Here is a 23895-nt window from a genome sequence, read left to right on the forward strand (position 1 = left end):
TTCAATCAAACTGTATTTAAACACAGAACCTAATTTCCTTACATCAGTGGTAGGGACAGACAGCATTATTTAATGAAGACTGACTCTGCTTTGTTCTAGAGTAGACTATGTTATATTCATATGAGTTTAATGATGGTTGATATACAATGTTTAATTTAATACAGTATATATCTTTACTGGACAATTTTTACCATAAAGGAATATTATAATAATCATGTGGCTAGCTATCTGCAACTTGCATGGGATACTGTTTCCTTATGAATTTTATGTGACTAGTGCTCCTTGACTCTATTGACTGTTTGATGGAATTATTTTAAATTAGTTTGTACCCCTGTGAAGGCCTTTTGTAGGTTGAGGATAAAGCCACCTTTGAAAACTCTCAACTACCTTTGGTCTGTTCCTCTTAAATTATTGATTTTGTGCCAAATCATTGAGGATTGGAATCAGAAAATAATGACAGACATTTGAGTTACAGACTGCATACTCTTCAGAAAATTCATGCTAATTTAAAACCTGTTATTATTTTAACTAAGTTTGTAAGAGCAATATTTAAAAATTGTCCCCATTTTTGGGCCTTTGTCCCCCCATTATTGATGGCTTTGTCCAGATGTGTTGTGTTAATTGGCTGAGAGGTGTGCCACCTTTAGATGTTGGAAGAAGTTGATTAAGTTATTTATAAATGCTTGTACCAATTTTCCTGCCTAGATGCAGTGGAATAGAGGACTGACTGAGAGTTTCTATGTACTTTGAGCAACCTTTTAGAGTCTAGTGAAGGACCCATCATTTGTATGTTTGCCCCCCCTTCCAATCTCCACATGGCCACTGAATTCCCCTATGGTCCTATTCTGTTGTCCCACTTCTCAGGAACCAATGATACTTGGCAAAGGAGGAAAGTGCTCAGGATCATGTCCATCATCCAACATGGATCTCAGGGATTTTCTCTTGCTTCTGACCCCCCCCCCCACTCATTACAGGTGGGTATGGAACAGTGCAGGTGTAAGCTTTGTCATACATACTCCTTTGGAGGTAACCACCTGTGTATCCCTGTTATGTGTACAGTGCATGCATCTCCTTAGTGAGTCTCAAGCATTGGTCAGGCAGAGGGAGTGGCATCAACCTGCCTCTCAAGATGGACAAGCTAGCATCAGTTATTCAATTTGGGTTTCTCCCAGGCTGACATTTGAAGAACTTAGTATGCTAAAGAATCATGGGTCATCTAGTACTTATTTGGGGCTCTTACTCTCTACACTACAAAGCCAGCAAGGACCCACCATATATTGTGCTGACAGCATCATTTTACAAGAGGTCAGGAAACATTCTTGCCCTCTAATATACTTAATCTCAAAGATTTGAAATGGTGCATAAAAAAAACTGTTTTTGATATGCACAGAAGTCTTTAATGGAGAAGGACCACATCTTTTCAGTTATATAAATAAATAAGTAGGAGCTAGAGATGGGCATTCCTAGACTTGGAAAAAGTGTGCTGGTTTGAAGTCCCAGAAACATTGGTAGGGCTGGTGCAAGCTATGTACAAAGACCTAATGACTCAAGTGCAAACAGTATTTGGACTCACAGAAGGGTTCCTAGTGGGAGTGAGTGTGCACCAAGGTTCAGCTCTGAGCCCACTGCTGTCCATACTGGTGATGGACTACATTAGCAAATATGTCAGAGGGGACCAATCAACAGCATTTCTATATGCAGACAATGTGGTATTCATTACAGGTAGACTCAGAACAGGCACTTCAGCAAAGGGTAGGGAAATGGAATGCAAACTGACTGTACATAGGATGAAACTGTGTATAGATAAGACAGTTGAAACTGCAGTAAATGGGGAAATCAGAAGAAGCTGAGAATTGAGATAGAAGGGAAAATAGTGGAACAAGTTAACAGCTTCAAGTGCTGTGAGGTGGGGTTGAGGAGAAGGGAAGTCTGAATGAGGATGCTAAAGCTATAGTCAGAGGGACTGCAGCCAGGTGGTATGGACTGTCAGGCATAGTGTATGACAAAAAAATGTCAAAGAAGCTGAAAAGTACAGTGTACAAAACAATGATGTGTCCATTACTACAATATGGTACGAAAACCTGGGCAGTGAAGACAGAGCAGTTGAGGAAATTAGAAGTGATGGAGATGAAGTGCCTGAGATGGGTGGTAGGATGCAGTTTATGAGACAGATGAATAAATGAAGACGTAAGAGTAGAAGCCAAAGTAGCTGCAATAGCAGAAACGGTTAAAGTGAACAGATTACTTTGGTTTAGGTACACATTAAGTGAGGCAGAAGACAATCCGGTGAAGACAGAGAGAAAGAAGGCAAGAGAAAACAAGGACATCCAGCAAAGAGATGAATGGACTTTGTGAGAGAGGACCTCCAACAGTCAGGCAAGAGTGTTGAGGAAAGCAGGAGAGTAGCAATGAGTCAAGGGAGATGGCAACAGCAGACATGACACCCCGACGCCATGTAAAAAATTGGGAAAAGGGAGCTGATGATGAAGATGATCATGATGATGCATCTAATAAAATAAATTAACGTGATCAATGTGTTGCTAAGACCTGTTGTCAGAGTTTTAGAAAAGCACTGATGACAAAACATGCTACTGTAATCTCATTTTGATACAAGTATACTTTATAATAAAATGTGCAAGCATGACAGAAATGTAGTGAAAATGAAAAACATGTCTGATACCTCATATCAGTTATTTTGCAGATATTGATCTTTTGTTATACACTGTCTACTTCTGCTTGGTTAGGAGCGTGTACAACGAGTCCTCCAGAAGCTACAAGATGTACATGAAATGTTTGAGAAAAGACAAGGAAGTTTAAAAAAGTTGTCTGCTAAGCAAACCCGTCCTGTACAGTCTGTCGCTCCACATCCTGAGTCATCACCAAAGCGTGCCTCACCTAAAACATCTACTCCCCCTGTTCCAGGTAAGGTCTAACCTGTTATGATGTTAGATATCCAAGCTTAAACACCAACATAACAACAAAGGAGAATGTGTCGCTCATGCTGGTCAGCTCATCACATCTTGCTCTGCAGCCATATGATATATGATTGTGTTCTACAAGATCTGGAACAATCTTCCATCTGCCCCTTCTGCTCCCAAGATAACAGACCATAAATTGCTGATCAGAACAGATCTGTACTAGTTCATGTGGTCGAAGCTATAGTACAAAATTTATGATGTCAAAATGAAGCTGCTACTCTAGATACTCTCTACTGTTTGCATAACATTGCTGTTGCTTCAATAGTATCATTTCTGTTCTCTGCTACTCCACAACTGACTTTTCAACTATTAGTGTATGTTTATTAATATATAATTGTTTCCCTTGTTCTTCACTTTGTGAATGGCAAAACCATCGCCCCACAGAATCCATCACAAAACTTTTAAGCATGATATACATAAGATGATGTATTGAAGTAGTTTCTGACAATAGGCCTTGCAATGTTTATTGCTAGCAGGCAAGGACACTGTTACATACTATGAATATGACGTCTTATTGGTTTAATTCCTTTTAGATATTTAGACCATTTTAATACCATGACAGAAATTGACCTCTAAGTCAGGAAGTAAGTACAGTTCATGAAACAAGTACTGAAATACTACAGCGAGTATTAGTTCCAAAACCTTTTACAATAATTGCCATGAAACTGGTACACAATTGTGTGTTTTAGAAGGACACTAAGGGGTTTACAAAACTAAAGCTAGAATCGAAGCAAGATTTTGTTCTCCTGGTGCAAAGAAAGACATTGAGAACTTCTGTGAGAATGCTCAGACTTCCTGCTTCATACATCCACTGATACCTATGTGTGTTACTGAGGTCAATTAAAGCCAATTACCATCATGCTGGCCTATTAGTAAAATGTGGTAGAGGTTACCAGTGTATTGTGCTCATTACTAAGTCTAATGTGTTGTTTTCTGAAGCAGTAGCAATGAGAAAAAACAATGCTAAATCAAAAACTCAAAGAGTTAGTGTTACTTTTCCCCAGGGTAGGGATTCCCAAATAAATAATCACAGACAGGGGACCCATTTATGACCATAGTAATGAACCAGCTTTAGTGGGCTAGTGGAGCACTTGAATAGAAGTCTATGTTAAGAACTGCAACTGGTTTACTTCCTACTTCCTGTTTTTCTATAAGAGAACTAACTTGAGCTTCAACAACTTTTATGCCATTTGAGCATAGACGTTTACAAGGCTTGTTGGACATAGCTAAGGAGACTTAGGAGAAAGAGAAATCCCATTTAAAGGTGGTATAGCTCACTACACAAATGTACAAGATACACTAAAAATTGCAATGCAGCAGTCAATGAACACATACAAAAGGCACCAAAAATGCAACAGAAGTTATATAACAAGAAAATCAAATTTAGGGAAATTAAAATGGTGATCCAAATGTTACTACTATTCCCATCCACTGAGAATAAATTCTTAATAAGGTGGCAAAGATCCTCTGATTAAATATAGAAAATTAATAGAGCAAGCTGCAAAACTTAGACTATAAACAGAAAGCCAGATCAAATACATCAAATATCTGTTAAAACCATAGAAGAAAGCTGAGGCTTCTTTAGTTAGTCCAGCAGTTGTGATTTGAAACCAGTATTTTAAGTACCCGAGAATACAGTGTGGTTTACCTGCATAAGGGTTTATCTAACGCCCGTAAAGTGAAAGAATTCCTACTGAAAAATAAAGAGTTTTTTTTTTTTAGAGCTTCCTGGTGGAAACTGTACCAGAGAAGAACATAAGACTAAAACCATATAGGGTACCAGATTGCCAGAAAAAGGTAATAAATAAAGTAGTGATAAAGATGCTTAAATCTGGAGTTATGAAAAGTCCCAAAATGGATGGAGGACTCTGACTGTCCTGGTCCCGAAGCCACATTGCTAATAACTTCTGGAACCTCAATGACATGTATTTAGGTTAGACATTTATGAAGTGACCCACTGCGCATAGAGAGGCTAGTTAAAGCTAGGTTTTACCACCCTAGACTTAATCCATGAGTACTGGCAAGTTTTTGGTTTCTCCTAATGCCAAACAAAATATATTATTCTTGACCCAGGAGGATCGTTTTCATTTTCTTGTCCTTCCTTTTGGACTTCATGGAGCTCCTGACCCTTTTCAAAGGCTCATGGATAGCATTCTGAAACCTTGTGCTAAGTACTCAGCTGTATACATTGATGGCACAATTATTTTTTCAGAAGACTGGGAGTCACATTTAGCCAAGAGTAAACTCTGTTTGACAGGAGTCAGATGTTTAGGATATGTGATTTGGGAGGGGTAATTAGGTTCTCTAGTTCATTTCTCAGTCAGGGTGCCTTTTATGCAGTCTCCGCATGGCCTCCCTGAGTTCCTATGTTTTTTTTCCAGATACTCTGGTTTCCTCACATGTACCAAAGACATGTGGTAGGTAGGCTAGTAAATCTAAATGATTCCTAGCTGTGTGTGTGTGTGTGTGTGTGTGTGTGTGTGTGTGTGTGTGTGTGTGTGTGTGTGTGTGTGTGTGTGTGTGTGTGTGTGTGAATGTGATATAGAAGAAAGGCCTAGCAATTTTCTTCTGTTAACTAACAGACAAGAATTTAATTTCCCTCAATACTGATCATTTTTCAAATAATTTATCAAACACAAATACTATCATGTTTGTACATGGTCTTATATTAACTTTATTCCTCACAATTATAGCTAACCTCACTACTTCATTTCCTACTAGACAATCAGTATATAAATCAAGCAACAACATTTAATAACCCTACCCTAACAACAACTAATAGCTTTTCTGTGTCCCCATCATTGTTTATAACCATGCTGACTGAACTGAAACACAGACTACTCTTTACAAGTGAAAGCCTCCACAATATTTCCTTTAAAACTCACAAAAGACTATTCAAACTTTTTCAGTTGCTCAGTCACATAGCAGCCGAACTTATGCTTAGTGGTGATATCCACCCAAACCCAGGCCCCGAACGCATGATCTCATTAAACTCCACAATCCAAATCAAACTACCTACTCCACATAAAAGTTCTGAAACACTACTACTAAACCAAAATCTTAGAAATATACTGAATAAAATACATGAACTCCATGTGACTGTCTCCCTTTACAACCCAGACATTGCCATCCTTACTGATACCTGGCTGAAACCACATATACCAGATATAGAAATAACCCCACTTGGTTACAATATTATAATAGTTGACAGAATAAAAAAGAAGGGAGGTGGTGTAGCAATTCTCTTTAAGAACACGCTCAACTTACAACCTGTAAACATAAGTATTTCTAAAAATAATGCAGAGCTACTCATAACCAGATTACAACTAAACCAGAAAAAAATACATATATATATATATATATATATATATATATATATATATATATATCTACATCCCTCCAGGAAACAATTCCAGTACAACTGAAATCAGTCTCCAAAATGTCTCAAAAGCCATATCACAGGAAACCATTATTGCAGCAGACCTTAACACAGACTGGATGACATGTAACTCTGACAACCTCATAACTACCTAAACCGCCATGGTTTCACTCAAATGATTTCTCACCCAACTAGAATTGACAAGAAAACAGATAAACAATCTATTTTGGACTGGTTCCTAACAAATAAACCCCAGTTTTACTGAATAGCAGGGTGTCTCCCAGATCACTTAAGTGACCACTTTGGAACCTACTTATTGAGAAATCACGGGAACCCTACTAAACTAATCAACTTCCACCAAATTCGTAACAAGAACAATCTTAACTTACAGATTTTACTTAATATTCTTGAAAAAATAGACTGGACTCCTCTTAAGCAACTGCCCTTAGATGCTGCTGTGCAGCACTTCGATGACACCTTCCTTCTATTCTAAACAGACTTGTACCTCCAAGAACAGTGCATGTCAAAGCCAGCTGCACACCATAACCTATGAGACTTTTACCCTCCTAAACAAAGGGACAAAGCATGGCAAACTTGGGCTAAAAATAAATCCCTCCAAAACCATTTAATATACCAGCAACTTAGAAACAGTGCCAAACACCAAATTAAACTAGACAAACAAACAACACTACTATTCTAATTTACAATGGAAATACAGAATGAATCCACAAAAATTCTGGAACACAATCAATAACATACTTCATCCTGGCCAAACCACAACACCCCCCCCACCACCACCACCACCAACTTACCTGATAACACAAGCAATATTGCTAAACAATTTAACATATTCTTCACTGAAAGTGTTTTAGCGCTGTCTAAGAAAAGCAAGTCTCCCACAATGCCAGCACCTAACAATCCAAGCAATATTGTAGATGCATTCTCATTTCAGACAGTCCCAAAACAAACTATTGCAAAACTATTAAAGAAGTTGAAACCCACTTTACTGGCAGCAGATAACTTGCCAGCAGAATATCTAAAATTAACAGCAGATATTACTGCCTTCCCTGTGTCAGTACTTATAAACTGCTCTATAACAGAGCAGTATGTCCCAGCTATTTGAAAAATTGCATATATTGCACCATTACACAAAGGAGGTAATTCACCAGAACTAACAAACTACTGACCCATTGCTATACTTTCACCACTTTCTAAAATTCTGGAAAGATGTATCCACTTTCAACTTCTTAAATACCTTCTGAACAATAATTTCCTCTCATCGTCACAGCATGGATTCCGACCATATCATAGCACTACTCTAAGTTTCACTAACATTATAAATAAATTCAGAGATTATGGCAAAATAGTGTCTTCAGTCTTTTTGGACATGTCTAAAGCATTTTTCCATCCTAAGTTACTGTCCACTCTGAAAAATCTTAATATCAACCCTGATGCTGTTAACTGGTTTCAAAGTTATCTATCTAGCCGCCAGCAAGCTGTGAAATGGAAGCAAGATCTATCCCCACTCCTTCCTGTTACAAATGGAGTCCCTCAGGGTTCAATCCTAGGGGCCCCTCCTCTTCAGCACATTCATAAATGATCTTAATACTACCTTCTCTCAAGCATCTATCATAAAATATGCAGATGATTCAACCCTCATATGTGCAGCATCCACAATAACTCAACTTTGTATAGTCACACAAAAAGCCTTCTCTGATATTGAAACATGCCTAGCAAACTCACAACTCATTCTCAACCCTAATAAAACTAAACTTATGATCTTTCATCCATCTAAACCTACTAACCTCCCAACCAATTTTTATATCTCTGCCAGTAATAATACTAGGATTTTTCCAGATTCCCAACCAAAACTATTAGGCGTCATAATTGACAACAGACTAAAATTTGACATACAAATTTATAACACAATCAAAAAGGTTCACAAGAAAATTGAAACAATGTATAGAAACAAAAAAAATTCTTAACAGACTTTTACACACCTTCTCTCTTCACACTTATATGCATCCCCCATACTTACCAACTTCAAAAAGTCAGAACTAAGTAAATTAGAATCGTGTTATAATAAGATTGCCAATTTTGCAACAGATTCCACACATTCAACCCATCACTGTCCATGCCTAAAAATCTTTCTTGGTTGGAATTACCTCATGTTATGAACTATAATCAATTACTAATGGCTCACTGTTCTTTATTATTTTATGCACAATAATGACAACATACCTTCCCTAAAAAATCTTCTACAACCCTACTCTAACATTTGTACTCTTTGATCATCTAACAAATACTTACTCCAAGTAACCAAAGTATCCAATATAACAGGCAACTCTCTTTACTCTTAACTTTGTTGCTAAAAATTGGAATACCCTTCCACACAGTATTAGATCCATAAACAATCTTAATCATTTCAAAATATCTTTCAAAAGACACTTATTTGAATCCTGGCTTTGCACATATAATGCTCCAGGTTAATTATTAACTTAGCATTACTTATACAATATGGCTGTACGTACTAATTCTGTTATTATACAACGACCCCCCATTAATATTCAAAAAACGTGCACGCTGATTGGTCAGCGTGCACATTGTAAATCAGAGTTATAGTAATGGAAAAAGGTCCGGTCGCCCGGACTTTTTCCATTACTGTAGCTCTTTTTTTTTTTTTTACAGCAACGGAGAACGCAAGATCTCCGTTGCTTCACACTGTCTCGCTATGTTAACGAGACAGCATTAAAAAAAGCAACAGAGATTCTCTGTTGCTTTTTTTAATGCTCTCTCGCTATGTTAAACTCGTTTAACATAGCGAGACAGTTTGTAAAAAACAACGGAGATCTTGCTTTCTCCGTTGCTTTTTACAAACTGTTTTGCTATGTTAAATGGGTTTAACATAGCGAGACAGCTTTAAAAAAAGCAACGGCTCCGTTGCTTTTTTTAAAGCTGTCTCACTATGTTAAACCCATTTAACATAGCAAAACAGTTTGTAAAAAGCAACAGAGATCTTGCTTTCTCTGTTGCTTTTGCCCACAGCTCTGATGTACTGCATAGGCATACGCATGTGCAGTACATCAGAAGTGCCGCAGACTACCAGACAGCTGCGGAAGGGCAGCAAGGAGGCATTATACAATGTCATTATTTAAGAAAATTAATTATTTTTTTTCTTAAATAATGTCATTGTATAATAGCAATAACCCACTTCTGCATGTGGGTAATGCTGGATTTACCCATGGTTGGCTTTGTTTGGTCACGAGGGCAAAGCCCTCGTGACCAAACCACACCACCCGTGGGTAAATCCAGCATTACCCACACCCAGGCGTGGGTTATTGCTATAACATATCCCTTCTAAAAACACTACTTCTCTATAAGTAGTTACATTCCTAGCTGCAACAATCAGCATGGAAGTATTACCAGCTATGCTCTACTTTACCTAAGTGGTTCTCACTGCTTAATTTCCTAAATATTGTTATGTTCCTCCACATATATAAATTCAACCATATATTTGTCTATATTCACGTGTTTAAAGTCTTATTATATTTGCTAATATGCATATATCTTTGTTTTTTATTCTGTAAATGTGTTAACACTCATTTTTTTGTCAATTGTGTTTATAATTTCTGTTACTTGTTGTGATAATTTGTATGTAAGCTTAGACTGGAACTTTTCTCCCTGGGCCTTTGCTGAAAATTGACACTGTCCCACTCAGACCATCCCGGTTAACAAATGTAAAATAAATAAATAAAACTACTTACCTAGTAAACTCCATGGATGGTGGCCATTGTTCATGGTGTTGATGCAGGAGTCAGTATAACTTGTAAGCCTGGATGGATGGAAATAAACCCCCAAAAAATAAGATAGAAGCTGTAAAAAAATCACTTTACCTAGTACTAAGCAGCAAGGAATTCCTAGAATTAGCAGACTATTATAGGAAGTTTGTGCACAAATTTGCTTCTGTAATCAGACTTTATGAAACTGAAGCCCCTGTTCCAGTCAGGTCAAACAACATACTCAACTTTTAATGAGCCAAAAATATCCTGTGCTCAGAGCCTACACTAATTGTTCCTGACAATGACAAGACATTTATTGTTTATACAGATGCACCTGAAGAGGGAGTAGGGCTGTAATTTCACAAGACTTAGCCAGTGAACACCTTCTGTGTTGTATTAGCAGAAAGTTGAAAAGAACAGAGATGAAGTTCTCTGCTACTGTGTGAGTGCCTTTCCATTAAAAGGGTGATCACGGTAGTACCACTTATTAGGGCAAAGTTTTACACTATCTACTGATCTTGCAACCTTGCAATAACTACACAAAGGATGTCATTAATAAGTTAGGTAGGTGGGCTTTGTCTCTTCAACTCTTTAAAGTCAAGCACAGACCTGGTACAAAGAATGTCACTGTGAATGGGTCATCTAGATCTTACCAACCATCCTGAAAAGTATACAACTGGGAATTCTATCCTGGAAGGGGGGGGGGTAATACTAGCATAGCAGAAGTTAAATAATCCTGAGTACACCATTTTGTACAAAAGTGCTGTGTTTGTGTTCTGATTTTCTGATGTTTGTAGGTTCATAGACTCATAGTAATTAACAGACAAGCACTCCAGGAGACCACTGAGGAAACTAGCCTAATTTTCTAAAAGACACAAACAATTGTCTTTTAATTGAATTGCTCAGTGTGATACAGAATGCAGATAAAGGATTATGGAATTAAACTTTATATGTCAGGAAACAACTTGTTGCCTTAATCCTCTGCGATTTGCTATTTGAATAGTTGTCAGTATCTTGCAGAAGGTACCTACCATTAAGGTAGACCAAGAAAATTAAGTGCATGAAAATTGAGACTTTTGCCTCCATTTCATTGCATATACTGCACAGATATGTAGCCACATACCTTTTCCCTGAAGAAACAAAGCTATTTCTGTAGGAGGTAAAAAGAGAAAATATCTAAATTCAGCAAGAGGGTTATGCTTTGAAGATAGAGCTCATATATGCTGATCTGAAACAGCTCCAATTGAACTTTGGGAAATAAGCTAGTTGTTCTCACTAGGTGGCAGTATTCTACAGCACAATGTTTACTTACAAACCCCCACCTAATTCAAGCAATGCATATTTTTCTGTAGGTGTATCTGTAATTTCGCTTGTCACTTCTTATTGTCAAGCCAAATTTTATAGGACATTTGGTTAGTGTTTAATAATTTAAGAAGGCCTTTCTTTGCTTCCCTTCCTTTTTTGCAGCCGGAGAGACATACCAATTTCTGTGTCTTGGATGTCTAGTCAGGTTAAGTTGACAATTGCTTCCTACAGGGGTGAAACTTTCCTGCAAGTTACTTTTGCACTAGATGTCACTGATTATTCTGAGAAAAAGATAAGTGACATAATTTAATTGTGGTAGTCGGCACCCTAGTGTGATATAAAACCTAGCTGTGGCTTCAGATAATCTGCTTTTCATCATTAATATACAATATGTATGTATATTTTTACATTTGTTTATTTTTATTTTTACGTAGATAAGTTAACTAATATAAAACCCCTTTCTGGCCAAGATCTAAGCCCAACAGCATACAGTATCATTACAAGCATGTAACATTCCTGGTCATACCTCTTAACCTCTTAGCACAAGAAATCTGGACAAAGCCCAATAAAATGGGGGGACAAAGGCCCAAAAATAGTGACACATTTTAAATATTGGTCTTATAAACTTAGAAAGTTGTTAGAATAACAGGGTTTGTGTTAACATGCATTTTCTGAAGGATGTGAAGTCTGCAAATCAAATAAATGTCACTGTTTAGTGACTTTAATCCTTAGATCATCCCAGTGATTTGTCAAAAAAACACAAATTTTAAGAGGAACAGACCAAAAATTTAAGACAAAATTCTGGACATTCTGTGAAAATCTGTACAGCTGAGAGGTATGTTCCTGGTGTCTAACATATTAATCACTGCTAACTTATGAATAAGCGCATGCAGCATAAGAATAACTGAAACACTGTTACACTGTGCCTCTACAGTATCTGGGAGAGTACAGGCTGCATGTATAGAAATACACTGCCGTCCATTGGTATTGCTTTAACACTTAAGCAGAATGACATAATTTATTAATCTGATTTTAATAATCAGTGCAACATTCTCTGAGTCTTTTCTATGACCTAATTTTAACTGTGAGACTTTTCTGCATCTCTGATGAAATCTCTGTGACTTTCATCACGTAGGACTGTGAGTGCTCAAGATCTTTGTTATTTTCTTATACTTAAAAAGCATATATGGCTCCAGGCTATTATGGCTTCAGAACATTGGCATTGTTTATATTAACAGTTGAGTAAAATTACTTGAGTGTTTATGCTATACACTGTCAGTGTGCTAATGTTACTGTGTTCACCTACCAGTCCAGAAATTGCTGTGCATTTACAGCAGTTTTTTTATATGTTTATTTTATTTAATAAAAGAAAACAGTAAACTATTGACAATAATGATAAACCACTGGTAACTACACGTATACTGTACTTCTAAATTAAATTTCTATTATTCTTAGTTGACATTTACAGATATTTGGCTTATAGTAATTGCCTAATAATAATTTCAGTTTGATCCCGTAGTTAATAACAATTTGTTTATAAGTTCATAGGTAAATACTATGTTCACTACCCTTGCAGGTCATTCAAGCCCAGACAATTTCCCTATTTGTACTCAAATTAACCTATCCCATTTTGTTAGAGATTGGCCTCACCCATGATCGATAATTATATATTAGCCCTAACAAGAATAACTGAGATCATACCATAGACAATTTGAGGAATCTGTACACGCAATAAAGCATTTAGGAGCTACATTTATCCATTAGTAGTATAGAGGCTAGTCGTGAAACAAATTTCCTGTTTCCCAACCATAGATCCAAGTTTGCTTGAATATGGACAGAAATTAATTTTGTTTTATGTGGATGAGGAATCTGTTATATTTATGTGTTGACCAAGATATTGCTTAGATCGAGGCACTCTGTTGGCTGACCGAAACTGCCTCCAACAGGATACCTCAATTCTCCCTGTAACACGTCCATAACGCTTGACTCCTAAAGTAGATCTTAGGTATTACGAATAAGTATTTAATATACAGGCAACCACCCCAGAGAAGATCATACAGCTGTGGGAGGTGCTCAGCATAAGAAAGGTCATTTGTATAATACAGACATCTTGCAGTCATCTTCCTTTTATCAGACACTGTCTGTAAATTATAGCTGTTAGTGGGAATCTCCCTTAAACCTAATTTTCGACAATACAGTGGAAGTACAGCACAGGTAATTCTTGGTGTTCTGATCCTGAGCTCAATCTTTTTACTGTCATACATCCAGGAGCTTTGCATAGATTTCTCCTGTGTGTTATAAACATTAAAACTCCAACTCTGAAATAATTCTTGCTGTGAAAAGATGAGGTTTGTGCCCAGCAATATGTCCTTTTATAGCTTAAATCTACTGCCCCATGAGGCAAACTTCGGCACCAAGGAATGGCACTAGGATCAAACATGCACTGAATAAATTAAAAATAGATAGAACAAGTTGAGCGCTTTCGTCCTATAACCAACAGGATTTCTTCAGAACTAGTTAACTTACAAAATACAAGCTCCTTTTATACACCATAAAACCATCAATTAACACTCAATTATCATAATGAGAGAGTAAGATATCCAAACGTTTTAAATGTATATTATGTCAATAAAAATAACAGTACCAAACACATCTAATTTTTTATGTAGTACAATTTGGGACACCAAAAATGGAGATGTGGAACCCCAATCCTTTCTTGATGCATTTGTCTGGGAAAACTCACTTTCCAACTTTTTTTTAGGTTCGAGCCTTCTGAGATTTTGCAACACATTAGCTATCCTTAAAAAAACACTTTATCTGTTTAATTATTCTCATCACCATCCTTATCCATTTTTTTTACGTGGGTTAGGGTGTTGTGTCAACTGTCACAATTTCTTTCAGTTCAGTGTCACCCTCCTGCCTTCTTCAACAGTCTTGCCTAACTTTTGTATGCTGGATACCTTCATTTATTGACTTCGTCCTGTCTGTCCCAAATCTTCTTCATTAGCTTGAGACCTGCTTCATATACATGTGCCTGAACCCCAGTAATCTGTTTTCTTTGACATTCTCTGCCATTGAAGCTGCTCTGGGTTCTGCTCTAATGTCCTCATTTGGTTGTCTGAACCACAGCATGCATCCTACTGCCCATCTTGGGCTCTTCATCTTCATTACCTCTAGCTTCCTCTGCTGCTCTTTTCTGCTCTGCTTTCACTACCCCAGTTTCTATATTATACAAAAGTACTGGTCATACCACTGTTTTGTATACCTTACTTTTCAGCTTCTTTAGCATCAGTTTGATGCAGGCCTACTAATTTTAGCTTGAACTCCTAATTCAGAATTCCTTTCTCCTTAATCATCCCTCCCAGATAGTTGAAACTGTTAACTTGTTCCAATATTTTCCCTTCTATTTCAGTTTAAAGCTTCTTCTGATCCCCCTATTTGCTACTATTACATTTGTCTTATTTGTTCTTCAGTTCATCTAGTATGCGTTCAGATTTGAACACCATTCCCCAGTCATTTGCTGAAGTTCTTGCACAGAGTCTGCCTGTAATACCACATCATCTGCATACAGAAATGCTGTTGATTTGTCCCCTCTGACCTGTTTGCTAATGTAGTCCATCACCAGTATGAACTGCAGTCGGCTCAGAGCTGAAACCTGTGTGACCAGTACTATTGTATGATACAGAAACCTGGGCATTGAAGGTAGAGCTGAACAGCTAGAGATGATGGAGATGAAGTGCCTGAGATGGGTGGTAGGATTAATTCTACACCTGGGAACCCCTCTGTTTATCCAAACACTGTTTATACTTGTGTCATTGGGTCATTGTACATAGCCATCACTAATTCTGCCAATGTTTTGCGTTCTTTGACCATCTCAGGACTGTTCAAATCATCTTTTTTTGTCACCTTGTCATATGCTTTCTCCAAGTTTAGGAATACACAGTGAGACCATTTCTTCATCTCTAGCTTATTTTTAACTATCTGTCTCACTGCAAACATCGGGTCAGTTGTGCTGCATCTTGATCTGAATCTGAACTGCTCATCTTCCATCTTACCTTCTACTACTGTGCCTATATGTTTCTCAGTCACCCTCTCCAGAACTTTTATGCAATGTGACAGGAGTTTGATACCTCTGTACTGCCCACAGTTGTGAATGTTGCCTTTGCTCTTGTGCCCTGGCACTAGAATGCTTATTCTTCATTCATTTGGGATACACCTTTCTCTCCACAGTGTTATAAGGACCCTAGGGAGCCATCTCTCCCTTAACTCATTCACCATGTTAATCATACTTGCTGTGGCCTCACCTCAGCATTCTGCTTTCACTGACTTAATTGTCCTAGTTGCTGTTCTTATTTCTTCTAGGGTTGGCTCTTCCTCTTCTTTCATTGTAGATTGTGTACAGCTACTGGGGGATTTTCTTCATTTGGAAACTACTGAAAGTACTCCTTCCATCTGCTTCTGATGTCCTGTGGAGTGATGGGTAGGTCGTTGCTGCCATCCCAAATTGTGCCTGATGGCTATCTTCTTTATCTTTGCCTTAAAACTGATAAAAGTTTCTTTTTGCCATCTGCTATCACTCCCCAGAAGCTGGTAGAGTGCCTCTGAGTCCTCAACTTTTCTGTTGCAGCTTCACACTTAGCCTCTTTGTTATCCAAGCAGCAATCCTTCTTAGCCTGGTATGTCTTTTAATCTCCCACTTTGTCATGCATGCACTCCATATTTCTTTTGATGACTTCCTGAACATCTGCATTTCCCCCACTAGATCTGTTACATAGTTTATTTTCACCCCGGTTCAGCTGCATATCTGGTATACAGTCCTCACACATTCTGTTCTGAGGCACTGCCATTCTTTTTCTTTAACTACACCTATTTCCTCTTCTTCCTGAGAAGCTAGAGCCATGAGTAGTTATTTGAACTCTTGTACCTTTTTCTCCAGCCAACTAATATGTCTTCAGCCTAGTGTCTGTTAACCTTAGAGCTTTCTTTGACCACTCCTTGCAGCTGATTGTGGGAACCAGTCATTTATGCTGTGGGATATTGTTTTACCAGGGAATAACTTGGCAATTACTGATTCTACCCTAATACCTTCCCTTACTTCATCAGTGTTATTTTATCTAGAGGAAGTGACTATCCCTGGCATGGTACATAGTCTATGATCAGTGTTATCTCATCTAGAGGAAGTGACTATCCCTGGCATGGTACACAGTCTATGATCAGTGTTATCTCATCTAGAGGAAGTGACTATCCCTGACATGGTACACAGTCTATGATCAGTGTTATCTCATCTAGAGGAAGTGACTATCCATGACATGGTACACAGTCTATGATCAGTGTTATCTCATCTATAGGAAGTGACTATCCCTGGCATGGTACACAGTCTATGATCAGTGTTATCTCATCTAGAGGAAGTGACTAGCCCTGGCATGGTGCACAGTCTATGATCAGTGTTATCTCATCTAGAGGAAGTGACTATCCCTGGCATGGTGCACAGTCTATGATCAGTGTTATCTCATCTAGAGGAAGTGACTATCCCTGGCATGGTACACAGTGTGTAGTCAGTGTTATTCTATTTAGAGGAAGTGACTAGACCTGACATGGTCTGCAGTCTGTCATCAGTGTTATTCTATCTAGAGGAAGTGATTAGCCCTGACACAGTGCGCGCAGTTTGTGACCAGTTGTATTCTATCTAGAGGAAGTGACTAGCCCCAACATGGTGTGCAGTCTGTGATCACTTTTATTCTATATAAAGCAAGTGACTAGCCCTGACACTGTGTGCAGTTTGTGATCAGTGTTATTCTATCCAGAGGATACTGTGCACCACTGCTGATGCCCAAAGTGGTTGGTCTATACATCTTCTCTTCCGACAGGCACCATCTTAAGTGAGTTTCAGGTAGAAACACCTAGCATATTTTTGGGAGGTGGGAGAAACCCCACAAAGACACAGGAAAAAACATACAATCTACACACAGGCATTGGCCAGTAGTCAGGCTAGAACCTTCTCCCTTTTTCATGTGAGACTTCTTGACTTCTCTTATCATCAACTATTTAATTTGGTTGCAATTCTGAAAATTAGTTTCTTACTTTTAAAATCTTAACCAATCACTGCACTTTTATCAAATTCTGCTGCAGCTAAAAGATGGTGTTATAAGACATGTTGTCCAAGTGTACTTTTCTTGACTGAGACATCTGCTAGAAGGAATCCTATTGCAGCATTCTGAACCACCCAAAAAGTCCAAGAAGTATCATCAGGGCTTAGGGAAAAAACCTGACTGCTGATTTAAGTTTTCACAGTTGGAATAGAAATAGATAAATCACAAGTCCCAAAACTTGAATAAAGGCTTGCTTTCTTCCTGTCTTGTATATCCACCCATAGGTTGGCCTTCTCCAAAGGTAGTGATGCTCAGACCTTCTCTGAAGTGTTTCTCAGTGAAGGATCTCCTTGATGCACTGATAACTTTATATTATTTAGTGGAAAGATCTTCCTTTAAAATGTTGCTGAAACCTAATGGTTGCCTTGGCTTTGAAAGTGCTGTGATTTTCCAATAGCAGCATATAATAGATGCCCTTTGTTAATTAATGTAGAAAGCACAGAATTGCCTTTTTCCAAGTGCATGCAGTGAAACTGTGGAAACTTTCACTGGTGGCCCTTTGAAAGTTCTAATGGAAACATTTGTAGAAATAACAAACCCTCAGACTGAACCTTAATTTTACTGAAGAATGAGCTCTGCTTAAACTACTGCATGCAGGGCCAGCACTAACAATTATGGGGCTCAATCTGAACAATTTGTACAATTCTGGAGGTGCCCCTTGACTGATGATGCCCTTATCTACCATCCACCTTGTCCTCTACTTGTCGGCTTCCTGGATGTAAGATTAACTATTTTGGATTAGTTGTCAGGAATATCTGCAATTACTATATGTTTATTTATTAGCTTACATTTTTGTAATAAAATATGTTAAAGTAGAGGTAAAGTACGGAATTCCTGGATTAACCTCAGATCCAACGTCCACTGTAGTTCCTGTCTTTGAGTCAGCTTAACTTGCTCAAGCACACTATAAGGTGCCTGTTTGATGGGCCATTGAGATCCAGTATATACATATGCTGTATAGTATATACAGTATAGCTTCATCAAGTGGATGCACCTTAGCTTACCAGTAAACCTGTCCCCCAAACTTCTTTTTTTTAATTTTTCTCTCTCTTTGTTTTCCTCTTTTCCAATCATCATGCTTCATTCTCCTTCATTTCCCATGCCAAACACATGTACATAATGTAAACACTTTGCTCTTTGCATATTATTTTCTGCATGGAAGCATTATATTATGGTACTATGATACTGTACAAGTACTTTTTGTATCTATTTGACTGATTGAATTCTTGTATCACATTCACATATGATTGTTTTCATTTTTGCTACGTATTATCTTCAGTAATACCTCCCTGCGTTCTTGCTCTTACATTACCTCTGTTGCAGTAATATTGATTAAAGTTTATTGTTTCTGTGGCTGCATTTCAGCCATACTGAACTTGAAAATTGTCTAGGAGGATCATTGTTCCACTTTGATTAATAAACTTTAAAGAAAGAAAGAAAATAAACTGTATTTGTAAGTTAAGTGCATTATACACTCCAATATCTTTGGGAGGTGCTGCTGATAATACAAAGCATACTGTGGTACTAAACAAGGGACTCATTTTTAAACGTGAAACCTAATATTTTTTTTTACTTTTTACAATACCTAGCTCTCATCTCTTATGCCCAATGTCCTCAGATGCCAGAAAGTAAAGTAAAAGTGAGAATAGGGCTGCATTTAATGGTTGTGGGAAGACAGGTGAGTCATGAAGACTCTGACAGGAGAATGAATCATTTCTTATCTTGTCATGTACTACCCTGTCCTTTCATCATCTCCCATACTTACTCTGTACAGGCAGCGTGTTTCCACAAAACCATTCAAACTGGTTAACTTCATCAGAATAGCCAATACTAATAGTAATTACCTCATGCCTGTCCATAGAAAGGACATTGCTCACACATCGCCCCACTTATAACTATTTATTTTCTTAATAAGAACATTTTTATTAATGTGACATATTTACAATATATCCACAGAAAGGAAGAAATTCAACATCACATACTGTTATACAGTGTTAGGAATACATTGACTCATCAAGGTAATCCTATACAATTAACACATTAAGAGTATTGGTAATTCTATAGCAACTTTTCAAGGCTATCCCAACCACTAAAAGTCTTAGTATGATTTATAGATCTTATTCTGATCACTTATTTTTCTGTTTTACATAGTATTGCTGTTAAATTTAAAAAATCTTTGAACATAGGAAATGACTTCAAGTTCCAGTTTTTTGTACTAAGTTTTCTGGCAACTGCAAGAGAGTCCAAACCATTTCTGCTGTTTGGCTTTTGCAGACAGTGGAAGTGAACATTCATTAGTATTACTTGATCTAGTTAAATAACAATTATCAGACTATAACCACTTAAAAAACATAATTACCTTGTCTCAGTATACATTTAATTTTTGGGGTCTACTTCACATCACCTAAAACCCATTTGACTGACTTTCATTTCACCAAGACCAAATCACCTAATTTGTCAAAATACTGAAAACCCATTTGACTGAATCTCATTTCACCGAAAGATTACAATGCTAAATTTCAAAAGACTAACCCCTGGCTTCAGTAAATTTCTGTGCAGGAATAGCTTATTCCTGCACAGAAGGGACCATTCCCATGCAGTACCCCAGTGCGCCATGCATATTTATGAAGACGTGCTGCCGTGCTGTAAAATGGACATGGTTCTGTGTACGAGTGCAGGGAGTGTGTCTGAGAGCAGTGCTCTCAAAATACACACACCCCCTGCACTCCATAAATGCCATACGGCAATGTAAAGAGTGCCTGTGAAATATCTCCCAACCCCTTAGAGTAAGAGATCTGGAGACAGCAAACAAGTCTGGCTCATACAGACTTATAGAAAGTTGAAAGAATAACAAACTATGCATTAGCATGATTTGCCGAAGAGTACAAAGTCAGGAGCTCAAATGTCTGTCAGCAGTATCTAAATGCAATCACCAAGATGTGCCACTAATTAGTCATAAAGCCAAAAAATGGACCAAAAATATAAGGTAAAAATCTGGACATATAAGGTTCTAATTTTTTTTTCCAGTTCGGAATAAAACTTAAGCATAGATGCGTGGATTTGCCCGTCATACAGCTATGCATAGCAGCGTTTAACCCAGGAAAGAAGTTAAGCAGAACTATAGACAGAAAAAAAAGTGAAACTGGAATAGCTTAGTGGTTAGAGCATATGCCTCCCATGCAGTCAAGCACAGTTCAAGCCCCACGGCAGGTCAAACATTTTCATATGTGAAACACATCCACAATGTATTATTCATAAATAGGTAGTGTATATATTTATGTATAAGTTAACTAGGGTAGTGTAGCAGCTCCAAGTGTGAGGTGTCACTGAAATTAAAAGTTTAAACAAAATTTAGCATAGCTAAATGGATTTGTGCACAGGTAAGCGAAGCCTACACAGATTAAGCAAGTATTCATTTAACCATGTTTCAGCAGTGCTTAGCTCCACGCAAATCCAAGGACAACTGCTTAAAACTGCTTTAATCACCCTGTCACCATCAGCCACTGTTTTGCCAAGCAACAAAATAATCAGCCCTTACAAGACTTAAACCCAGGACCATGCACACAATAGCCACAGCAGTTTCCCACTAAGCCATCTGATCTGTAGAGACAGCCGATGCTTATTCAAAGATATCATGCAGCACAGTCATTGAACATTGGGGAAATGTATAGATATACATAGACATGCACATATATATATATATATATATATATATATATATATATATATATGTGTGTATGTATATATATATATATATATATATATATACATATGTGTGTATATATATATATATATATATATATATATATATATATATATATATATACATACATATGTATATATATAAAGAACAAAAGCATGCACAATTACTGGTTCTAGTGTTGTTGTTTTGTCATACAGCTGTAGACGTTTGCCAAAATATATATATAAACATATATATATATATATATATTTACATTTTTATATATAGATATATATATATATATATATGGGTCTACTTCATTTGCCTGACAACTCAAATGACTGACACTCATTTGCCTGACAGCTCATTTGCTCGACAAAAAGTAATCAAGGCAAAAACCTGGGATTTGCCCCCTCCCCACTGTTGTGCGACCGTGGAGTTGTTATATATAGTTGGGGGTGTGGGGCCAGCCCCCACATCAGGGGTGTGGGGGGCCACCTAGAAAGTTTGTCGAGCAAATGAGCTGTCAGGCAAATGAGTGTCAGTCATTTGAGTTGTCAGGCAAATGAAGTAGACCCATATATATATATATATATATATATATATATATATATATATATATATGTATATATGTGTATGTATGTCTATATATACATATATATATATATACGTGTGCGTGTGTGTGTGTGTGTGTGTGTGTATCTACATATATATATATATATATATATATATATATACACATATATATAAATATGTGTATGTGCATAGATATATATATATATATATATATATATATGTGTGTGTGTGTGTGTGTGTGTGTGTGTGTATGTATATATGTATATATATATATATATATATATATATATATATAAATATATATATATATATATATATATACATATATATATATATATATATATATATATATATATAAAGTGCAGTTGGACATCAGATCCACACTCTGTACCTCTTACTGTGACAACTCTGACCAAAGGCTGTCTAAATGGGGATGGAGGGGCCCAAACTAGAGACCTCTTTCAAGTATTGCCTTTATCCCTTCCTCCACATCAGGACTGTTCTGCCTTGCAACAAAATAATAAGGCCTGTCAAGTCTTGAACCCAGTGCCTTCTAAACTACAAACAAAGCAATGTACCATTGCACCATCTGAGCCATATAAAATAGTTATGACATTCCAAACATATCACTCAGTACAGTCTTTCAACAGTAGGGAAAGGAGTCTGTGGAATCAATCAGGTACTCTATATATACATGTATATATGTATGGAGATGCATATATGTGGACAAATCTATACATAATATATATATATATATATATATATATATATATATATATATATATATATATATATATGTATTCTTCTTCTTATTGGCTTTTCCAAGTTACAGGTCACCACAGCAGATCACCTGCCCGCTCATGATTGGCAGTGGAGTTTTATGGTGTTGAGTTGCCAGCCCGGCGTCCAACCTTCCACAGAAGGCACACACATGCGCACACTCACACCTAGGGCCAATTTAGAGTGTCCAACCCACCTAGAGCATGTCACTGGGATGTGGGAGGAAACTAGAGCACCTGGAGGAAACCCACGTGACCACAGGGAGGACATGCAGACTTCGCACAGAAGGCACCCTAGCCAAGGATCGAACTGGTGAACCTCTTGCTGTGAGACGACAACGCTAACCACTGCACCACCACGGCCGCCCACATACATACATACATACATAAATGTATGTGTTGAAGTGTGCTGAGCTGTCTGTGGGTTTTTTTCACAATTTTCTAAGCTTGCCCTGCTCAGGGCTTTATTGTTTGCTGCTTCATTTTGTGGATTAAAAGCTACTCATGTACCGACGAACATGCCCATCACATCAAGCTGGTCCTTCCTAACATGGGCAACTGTTGCTCCACACCAGTAGTTAACACCTCACTTGTTATATCTGAACACAAAGTAATCACTTTTGTAAATCCACAGCGGTTCTACCCCCACTGCACAGGTAACCACCATGAAAAGCCTTTCCAAAGCTAACTATGGCCCCATAAAATCAGAGGTGGCTGACCTCATGGCAGCCATACAAATGGAGACCTGTTGCATGATAGCTGAATCAAACTACACTGCATTATGAACACATACACAAATGCATAGATACCGCCTTATCTAATACAACCAGGACCCTCATCGCCAAAAAAAGGAAGCTGATCTGATGGTCCCCTGCCATAAAGAAACTGTAAAACAGAAGGAGGGAACCGATATGGAATAAGGTGAAGCCCCAAGACAGGAAATAAACCCTTATCAGCCTCAATGAATAGTTGAGATCCCTCATCAAATACTACAAAGTTAGCAGTGACCATTTCTTTGTTGTTTTAAATAATGCCAATATACTGGCTGGCATCTTGAGTGCAAACATTACCCCTCATTCCCCCCGCAAAGGACCAATCACAATACCAGTACACCACCAGGCAGCCAGTATTACTGCAGCACAGGTTACAACACCACTGTCCAAGGCCAAGAATACAGCTTCTATGGGACCTGAGAATATCCCTGACTGTGTTCTACATGAACTACAGAATGACCTGGCACCTTACCTGTGTGCCCTGTTCAAGCACAG

At 37.7% G+C, this 23895-nt stretch overlaps 1 protein-coding gene across 4 annotated transcripts in view; it reads left to right on the forward strand.

Moving 5' to 3' along the window:
* Positions 1-23895, forward strand: part of LOC122801123 (guanine nucleotide exchange factor DBS-like) — a 3406519-nt gene that overhangs the window by 1347176 nt on the left and 2035448 nt on the right. For all 4 annotated transcript variants that reach the window (XM_044070650.1, XM_044070651.1, XM_044070652.1 and 1 more), the window contains exon 13: positions 2745-2922. In XM_044070650.1, coding sequence (XP_043926585.1) covers positions 2745-2922 — 178 coding nt within the window. The remainder of the gene's footprint in view (positions 1-2744; positions 2923-23895) is intronic.

Source organism: Protopterus annectens, chromosome 4.part1, assembly GCF_019279795.1.
Source record: "Protopterus annectens isolate FY-2018-M chromosome 4.part1, PAN1.0, whole genome shotgun sequence".
NCBI classification, from domain to species: domain Eukaryota; kingdom Metazoa; phylum Chordata; order Ceratodontiformes; family Protopteridae; genus Protopterus; species Protopterus annectens.